Source organism: Physella acuta, unplaced genomic scaffold (genome assembly GCF_028476545.2).
Source record: "Physella acuta isolate Inbredline_101_S28 unplaced genomic scaffold, ASM2847654v3 ptg001380l, whole genome shotgun sequence".
Lineage (NCBI taxonomy): Eukaryota > Metazoa > Mollusca > Gastropoda > Physidae > Physella > Physella acuta.
The window spans coordinates 40,924-50,718 of NW_026732895.1; the positions used below are offsets into that span (position 1 = coordinate 40,924).

The following is a 9,795-nucleotide window of genomic DNA, read 5'->3' on the forward strand; positions in this document are numbered from 1 at the left end:
CCCCCCCCTCGCAACGCCTCTGCTGTAAGTGTTATATAATATACGCACGATCCCTAAAGAAACGAAAGCGTAAAAACAAAACGCGCTAAACCGCAAGAGAATCCCTGGGTTATTATTTATACATGAATGTAACGGGGAGCGCCAATGTAGGTCACAGAAAGCCTTTTTTTTTATCTTCCCGCCTTGTTGTGTAGGTAGATTTGTTTACATCCTCCACCATTGTTTATTTTTTTTTTTAAACGGGAGTGAGCTCCCCTTAACTTTCTCGTATGTAACATTGTGTAAAGATTGGGATGGCACTTCCAGTGCAGGCGGGGTATAAAATATTAGATGGATTTGGGACAAAACCGCTCGTTTCGAAGAAACAGACAGGCGAAACGTTCTCAGAATATGCTACTTTATGAGAATATGACATAAAACTTTTGAGAAGAGGGGAACTACAAATCTTCGGTTACTGGCAATCGCTCAAAATTTTAAAACATAAGCATAGGATCTAATAGCCTACTTATATATGAAATTCTGTCTAAATGGTACTCAAGTTATCAGTTTTTGAGAAACCTAACCGAGTAAAGTAGTACGGAAATCGCTCAAAAGCTGATAGAAACCTACGTATAGGATCTAATAATCTTAGTCCACCCAGCTCTGATGAGTACCTGACTCGCGTTGGGAAAGTCAAAGTGTCAGGGCATAGCGCCGACCACAGTTTCACTTCAAGTGCCGAGGTCGGAGAAACAGGTGCACTCTACTTCATCTGTCAGTCGTGGGCCGCCAGGTTCGAAAGGGTATATTTACTTATTACAACTTGTTAGCCTGTGGTGTTCATTCAACCATATTTTTTTTTATGTGGCAAAATGAAAACAGTTCAAATCAACGGAAGTGTTATTTAATTATCACACCCCTACCCAATAACACATCATAATAAAAATAAAAACGCCAATTTCCATTCTGTTATATAACAATCATATGCACGTTCCCTACTTAATGTTAATTGGCGATACTAACTCATACCAGAGGCGTAACGAGGGGGGGGAGCGGGGGGGGGGGGACATATGTCCCCGGGCGCCGACCTTAGGGGGGGGCATATTGAAAGTTTGAGAGAGGGGGGGTGCAAATGAAAAGTTCGAGGGGGGAGGGGTGCAAATGAAAAGTTCGAGGGGGTGCAAATCGAAAGTTTGTCCCCGGGCGCCGGGAAGGGTCGCTACGCCTCTGACTCAGACTACAACCGATACGCTTGTTACTTGGGACTAAACGGGACATAACAAGATTGAATTAACCTATCTCTCTATTCCAAACAGGATCTCTGGAAAAACAAAACAATTCTAGGAAAACCAAATTTTTTACACTCAGCATCCGAGTGCAAGAGAGGTGCAGACGAACAGCCGTCTGTGTGAGCCGCCAACATGCAGGTCGCATTCCAGGCGGAGAGAGGGGGCTGGCCCTGTAGGAGAGAGGGGGGCTGGTCCTGTATTTAAACACGGGCATCCTCGAGCGGCAGTAACCGCCGGTGATATCAGCCGTGGCTTGTGCGTGACCTAGTCGGAACATTGTTCTAGTTAACCGGTAAGTAAGTAGCTGGCAGTTTATTAAATGCTAATGACTGACTCACTACTGAGCCGTGTTCGTTGTTTGTGTAACACTTACTTGTGTAAACATAAACATTGACATCAATAATAATAGTTGCATTAGTGATGTAGTGATGAGCATATATATATATATATATATATATATATATATATATATATATATATATATATATATATATATATATATATATATATATATAATATGTGTGTGTGTATTGTTTGTATGGCAGAGCATAATGGTGGACCCATTTGTTTTGTACTGTAATGTTTGGCGTGCTTATTAATTTATTATCTACTTCTAACAATTATATATTTTGGGTGAAGTATCAAACATCGTATTTTACTGTAGAAATTCGTGTTAGGTTTTATTAAAACCTTACTCTTGTTGATAAAGCTGTAACGATTCTGTAGTCGATTAAAGAGCGGTGAATGGGAAAGAGGGGTGAGGGGCAGAGTTTCTTACGGGCATATTCCCCCCCCCCCCCTCAACAAAAACGTCTACCCCCTCTTTCCCCTCCCCCCTTCCCCCAAACGAAATAGAATTTATATAGAAAATATATACTTTTAACAGTGTTTCCCCCCCCCCCCCTCTTAAATTTTAGTTCGCCCCAACCCCCCTCCCCCCCCCGACAAAAATTTCAGGGGTTTCCCTGCCCTCCCCCCTCCCCCCCGGAGAAAAAAAAGACTGGAAGAAGGCACTGGTGGGGGGTGGGGGTGAACGCTGCTGCCAAGATTCAAGAATTACTCGACATTTTTAAATTACAGTAGCATAATGTCCATGTGATATAATTACTGTAACACAATATAAATGGTTTCTGGGATATTCTTAAACCTACTGTAGCAAAATAAAAAGGAGTCCATTGGGATGAATTGGTTTATACCAAAACAAAAAACAAATGGCTCTTGGGATAAAAATACAGGGGCTTCTATCTACTTTATGTCCTTGTCGCATTCAGCCCTCCGTCACAAAATGTCACATGGCCGCGGACCCCCCGTCTCCAAAGATCAGTCATCAATTATACAAGACACCCAATCACTCAATTATTGATTGGATTTCCTGATTCGATGCCGTTTTGATATATCATTTACTTTGTAATAGAAAATATTTTTGTTTTGTAGATCTATTAGTTATAAAAATTAACTTAATATGACATGTGTCATTACATTGAAAACATGACACTACATGACATTGACGTTACATTGAAAACATGACACATTCACTTAGAACGGTTTGTTTGAAGTAGAAAACAGGAGACGGAAATTTTGTCGTCCGGAGGATTGTTTTAGAAGATAACGGATAGATCAAACAATGTATGTATTGTACAGCTGCTGTTCTCCTCTTATTCATTGCTGCCGTCACGTGGGCGTCATGTGATCACACGTCATGTATGTGAATGAACCACTTGAGAATACTCCCACTCTTCCCCTCTATGTGACGTCACAGAAGCTCGTTTATTGCCCCATCAACCAGCGCAATTTGCTGACCTTTTAATATTCGAGTGTGCAAACTATTGGCCCGATGAAATGAGTGTTGAGTTGAAAAGCACTTGAGCTTATCTTTGATAGTGTGAGCTTATCTTTGATAGTGTGAGCCTATCTTTGATAGTGTGAGCCTACGTATTAGTGGCCTGTACAACAAGACCAAAACTTGTGTTTACTCAATAATACAGAAACATTTATAAGGGGTCGTCCATAAATGACGTCACGCTCGTAGGGGGGAGGGGGGTCCGTAATTTTGTGACGGTGTGTGATGCACTATAAAAATGCAATGTTAGAAAACGAATTTTAGACGTTATTTCGCATTTTAGAAAACTGTTTTAATAAATTGTAATAGGAATTGATTAAAATACGCTATGTTGACAGAGTTCAGACAAGATTTCAGAAAAATATCGATGTTTAAAAAAAATATACAACTGCAATTTTGAGGGGGGTGGGGTTTGTAGGCTTAGGTGTGACGTCATTTTAGGGGGGAGGATCTGGCTTTTTGTGACGACGTATGACGGAGGGGGGGGGGGGGGGTGGTGGTAAAAATCGTCCAAAAAAGCGTGACGTCATTTATGTATGACCCCTATTTGTAAACAAAGTCAGAGTTTTAGAAGTTCCTCGTTGGTGCTTACAAGCGTTGTTGTAAAAGTTAAGAGTGGGATGACAGGTTGAAGGAATCGTTGGCAGGTTGAATGGTGGGCAGATTAAAGGAGGAGTTAGCAGGTTAAACTAAAGGGTGGCAGGTTAAACTAAAGGGTGGGAGGTTAAACTAAGGGGTGGCAGGTTAAACTAAAGGGTGGAAGGTTAAACTAAAGGGTGGCAGGTTAAACTAAAGGGTGGCAGGTTAAACTAGTTCCACTCCTGCATTATTATATTCCCTTGGTTTTAGATACAGTACCCCAATAGCGGTATCGACCACTAATTTTATTTGCTACCACAACCAATGTTTTTTTCCCAGACATTTTTCTCCGGGGGGGGGGGGGGGGGGGGGAATGGGCACTTGAAATTTTAGGGGCTGGGGGCGGAATAAAATTCTCGGGGTGGAATGGGGGTGTGCTGACACTGATTGAAGTATAGGGCCTATATATGTTGTATAAAAATTCTATTTCATTCGGGCAGTGTAGGAAAATATGCCATAAAGAAACAGCCTCCTTTCACACTTTTTATGTAAAGAGCGGGTTCTTAAAATTAAGTAAAACGGACCCTCCGCATAGTTTTAGCGCGTATTTTAGTATTTTTCTTCCTTTATTTCTTTACAAGGTTGAAACAAAAATATATCATACTTTTTTCCCACGTCTCATCAGCATAAAATGGAAGCTTTTTACGGTCTTTGGACGGTTGATCTTAGCAAGACTTCAGGGGTCGCTGAAATCGGAAAGCTTTTCGGTAAGTAATTTTTTGGCTTGGGAATTGGAACCACATTTCTTTGGTGTAAAATATGTAGTAGACTAGTAGTAGTTGTAGCGTATTTTAAATAGTAAGCATTTCCGCAGCTGTTTCCAATTTTCTCTTTCATTAGCATTCCTTCATTAGCCAAGAGCGGATAATCGAGTAACACAAAAGTTACTGTTTACCTGTAGACACTTAAGAGCTAGCCCAGGGGTAAAGTTATAAATGGATTTTTAAAAATGTTAAAACCGGAGTATTAGCTAATGGGGAATGGGGGACAGGAGAATTGGGAAGAGAAGGTGGTTAACAGAGGCGCCCGGGGACAAACTTTCAATTTGGCGCCCTCGGGAACAAACCTTAAATTTTCAATTTGCACCCCCCCCCCATCAAACTTTCCATTTGCACCCCCCCCCCCCCATATTTTTTAAATATTTATAATGCCAAACTGCACCTAAAATGAGACTTTAATTTGTTTTTCCAACCCATTTTGGCGCCCCCTAAAGTCGGCGTCCGGGGACATATGTACCCCCCTGCCCCCCCCCCCCCCTTCGCTACGCCTCTGGTGGTTAAGATAAACACGCTCTCCTGTGTTTTACAACCCATTTTGGCGCCCCCTAAAGTCGGCGTCCGGGGACATATGTAACCCCTGCCCCCGCCCTTCGCTACGCCTCTGGTGGTTAACATAAACACGCTCTCCTGTGTTTTACGGAGGTTAAACGTTTAATATCAAATTGGTAATTTTTATCTATTGTTCATAATATAAGGAACCGAAATGTTCCGCCTAGCTTGCACGAGAGAGCATGTTAAAAAAAAACTACTAAAAACAAAAAGTAATACAAGCACATTGCTCACTAATTAAAAAACAAAAACAAAAAACAAGACTAATCACAACGACACCATCGTGTCAAATATTTCTTAATAGCTGAAATAACGATTATTCAAACTTTGATCATGTGATATGTTTTTTTTTAAAATTTATTCACAGGATGGACAGAAGATAAAATTCAAGCATTTTCTACCACGGGTTATACGTTACTGATCGAGGCGTCAGGAGATGGAAATAGGTAATGTCAATAATGGGTTGAGCGCTCAAGTAATGTTACATTAGGGAATATCACATGGAGATAATCAAACCTGGACATATTGGACGTCATGATAGAGTTATCGGTCTTGGCCTGTCAAATGTCAAATATGATAAAAAGATGAGAACATAATGTCATGAACGCCCGCGGGATAGGCGAGATGGAAATACCAAATCTGGATAATTATAATATCCAACAGAGTAAACAATTCACCTAAATAAACACTAGATAAAGATCATCATCCCAGAGGCGCAGCGAGGGGGGGGGGGGGGGGGGGGCGGGAGGTGCGGACCGCACCGGGTGTCACCATTTAGGGGGGTGACACCAAGGCAAAAAATAGTAAAATATATAGAGAACAATTTGAGGGGGGTGCAAATCGAAAGTTTTAGGGGGGGGGGGGTGCAAATCGAAAGTTTGAGGGGGGGGGGGGGGTGCACATCGAAAATTGAAAGTTTGCCCCCGGGAAGAGTCGCTACGCCTCGGTGGGGGGGGGGGGGTGACACCGTTAAGTGCCGCACCGGTTGTCACCTGACCTCGCTACGCCACTGCATCATCCACGTATCTTCTATTCACACTATCATCCACACATCAACTCGTTTTAATAATAGTTTATTCACTTTTTATCCATCCATCACTTTCAATATACGTCGTCTAATTCGGCTTGATTAGGTCACCAACTATCAATCTCAACTTGCAAGATAAAACCAAGTAGCCTAAGACAGGTTACCAACTATTGCAGCAGTAGCTATACAAATATGTTTTAATTTTCAACTGATTTATTTTAATTCGTAGTTCAATGTTTCTAGCATTTCATTTTACCTTTTCTACCAAAACAAAATGAATATCACCATTAAAGTAATAGTTCTAATTAAACAGGAAAACGCCCTGTGCCTTAGTACTTTCCCTTTGATTCAAAACCCTACCGTGCACTACAGGGGGGAAAGGGGGGGGGGGGTGGGATCGTCGATCTATGATGTCATAGCAGGTGGGTTGTTGGATTAGATATTTTTGTTAGGTTTTGCTACGTGTATGCAGGTGTGGACTGGCTGTGTCCAGGCGCCCCGGGAAAAAAAAACATTTGCTTATAAAAATTAAAAATTTCTTTGTGCAATTTTCTCTGCCCCCCCCCCCCCCCCCATCCCCTCCCCCAGCCACATTCCAATATACAATAATAGCAACATGAACAAAACGGAGGGGTTGATAGAATATAAACATTTTAAAAAATCAAATAGGCTCATTATTATAGCAACGATCTTGGCAGCCCACCAGGCAGAGAGAGAGAGAGGGGGGGGGGGGAGGGGGGGCGGATTTTATCATGGATCCCGACCGGGATTTTGCTCAGTGACCCAGGGAGAGTTACGAACTCAGACGACTCAGCAACATTTCTGTAATCTTACAAAATGAAAACTATGGAAACTTTTCTATTACTTTTTTTTTTGCATTATTTACGGTATTTTAGGTGGAGTTGATATTGACGGCATTTTAAAGGAGGGTGTGCGTGTGTGTGTGTATGGGGGGGGGGTGTAGTTGGGGGAGGGGCTTTTTTGTAACGCCGTCTAAAGTTTGGTAGAAATGAGCTCAAATTGCATGTATGACCCTCTAACTGTTACACTTGCAGTAAAAAGATACGCTGTTAGCTTGGTTAACTACAGGGCGTCGCCCAACACTTTACTCGGTCTTTGTGGCGTAGCGCATTCCTGTCTAACACCGTCAACCTGGTTGCGTGCAATTACGTTCTCCAGCAGACATATGAGAACTGTCTGGAATGCTGCACCACTCATTAAATACCCCAACCCCCCCCCCCCCCCCCCCCCCCACCTATTTGCTGGGCTGACCAGGTCATCTCCTGGTTGTTCCATTTTTTGCAGCCAGCACGGCTTAACCAATCAAAACGAGGCTGATAAGTTTGGAATGTCGGGCTGTAAAAACTGTAGCGAGAGGCTATCGGGAAGTTGTAAAATAATAAAACAAAGCCATTGAAGACTTTGCTTTCGTTGATATAAAAAATGTAATAATAATTACATTACCAGGCAAATTATCAGATTTCTATATAGCTATTCGCAGACTCTTGGGCTATTCGTACAGAATCATCCAACAATCGAAAAGTACTGAAAAAGCGACAAAAAAAAATCTAAGCACACTACAGCTGCTATTTAACAAGCTATAACCCTAAATTGTCGTCCATAATTGATGTCTGGTTTAATTATTTTTTTACCTCCACCCCCCCCCCCCCCCTCCTTTTTTACTGCCTACCGCATTTCAACAAAACATATTATGAGACTCGCATCCCTCAATAAACACTTTAACCTCCAGCAATAGGTCAAGATTAGTTAATTTATCAATTTCCAAAAAAAAAAAAAAACCCAAGTGTAAGGCAAAATAACCGCTCAGATTTCATTTTTAACACTTTCTAATCCCCCTCCCCAGTAGCGTAGCGAGGGGGGGGGGGGGCGGGGGGACGGACACATATGTCCCCGGGCGCCGACCATAGGGGGCGCCAAAATGGGTTGGAAAAATGAATTGAAAGGTTGAGGGGGTGCAAATCGAAAGTTTGACGGGGGGGGGGGGGGGGGGTGCAAATCGAAAAGTTTGTCTCTGCCCCTCCCCCTCATTTCCAAACATGAGTCCCAAAGAGTTTAATGTCATTTGTTGGTAACAAGCTACCAGATTTCTGATGTGTATATATATATATATATATATATATATATATATATATATATATATATATATATATATATATATATATATATATATATATATATAATATGTGTAAATAGGTGTCTTGTGGACTATGGTGTCGTCAAGATGGAATTTAACTTTAAGTTAGGAGAACCATTCGATTACACGGGATTAGATGGGGTGAAGGCCAAGGTTAGTACATCTCTAGATTTATTACTTCAAACGCTCAGCTATTTATATCACAGTAGGTTATTTATAAACTATTACCATACAATGTAAAAATTCATTTCAACTAACTTTTTATATGTGTTAAAAGTTAAAATGTACTTGAAAATATTTTTTTTTACTTTTATCTTCAAAATTAGTGTACAGTTGAATTATCTGGATCTGGTCTAGTGGAAAACTTCAGCACAGCTGAAGGGGCAACATGGAAGACGACAAGGGAAGTAACTGGAAATAATATGAAAGCGGTAGGTTAGATAACTCCTGATTCATACGAATTAAAATGAGAGATAATCAAGTAAATTTGTAGTCTGAGGATTAGAACAACATCGTATTTGTAGTCGCATTTCAACCTGACCCAAGGAAAACATGCAAAATCTTTTTTGTTGTTCTTGATCCTTGGGCTACATATTTTATGTTATTCTTAATCCCTGGGCTACATATTTTATGCTGTTCTAATCGCTCTATATTCTCAAGAATACATATTTTGTTATTCTTGCTCCACAGACTACAGTGTTTGGAGGGCAAGAGAGTGTTAAGTGTGTGCAAGAATTCAAAAAGAACTGAGAATTTAAAGTTTTTTCCTTATCACCATTGCTTCAATTATCTCATTGTATCAATCCACCAATTGGTTTATTATTTACCCAGCATTGTTTTTATCTAATTTGTGTTCATTTTTCTGGAAGACTAAACAATAATTGTACTGAACAGCTCAATAATTTACAAATATTAAAAATTAATCTGGTCTTCACATGTATGGTTTATCTGGCCAGTATCCAAGCAGTCTGTGTAAACAGCCAATCAGCTTTTAATACAAAACCAAACTAGACACAAGTGCAATATTGATGAATATTGATGAATGTAAATATAATAGGTTGCATGATTGTTTTTTTTTTGTATACAAGTTATTTTGTTATTATAATAAAATTATTAAAATGATCCATTAGATCAAAAGTAGATTTTTACTAAAGTGCAAAACAATGTTTTGATTTATCCCATGTATGAGATTATCACCCTAAACATAAATATTTGTATTAGCTTTCTACCATTTGTGTGAAAGTAAAAATGATGGAATTTTTTAAAAAATTGGGACCAAACAGCTTTATAGAATTTAATTTAAAAATCAAGTTTTGGTCATGATAAATGCACTTCTTGTATGAGCTTGAAAGATAAAATAATGTTCTAAAATACCACCTTTCAATTTAGTTTTGTTGGCTTCAAATGTACGGCCAATGTTAGTAAATAAAACTATTTGCTAAGATTGTGTCAACAAGTTGTTCAAATTTCCACAGTTAACATAACTTAATTAAAAAACGATTCACACATGTCAAAAAGAAACACCCAAAATAAAACAT

At 40.0% G+C, this 9,795-nt stretch overlaps 1 protein-coding gene across 1 annotated transcript; it reads left to right on the plus strand.

Annotated features, from left to right (window-relative positions):
• Positions 1–1,443: 1,443 nt before the first annotated feature.
• On the plus strand, positions 1,444–9,704 carry LOC131927193 (fatty acid-binding protein, liver). Its single transcript, XM_059282922.1, has 6 exons — positions 1,444–1,560; positions 4,373–4,454; positions 5,443–5,521; positions 8,317–8,410; positions 8,584–8,688; positions 8,948–9,704. The coding sequence occupies exons 2-6, from the start codon at positions 4,379–4,381 to the stop codon at positions 9,005–9,007; spliced, it is 414 nt and encodes a 137-aa protein (XP_059138905.1). The 5' UTR covers positions 1,444–1,560; positions 4,373–4,378; the 3' UTR covers positions 9,008–9,704.
• Positions 9,705–9,795: the final 91 nt, after the last annotated feature.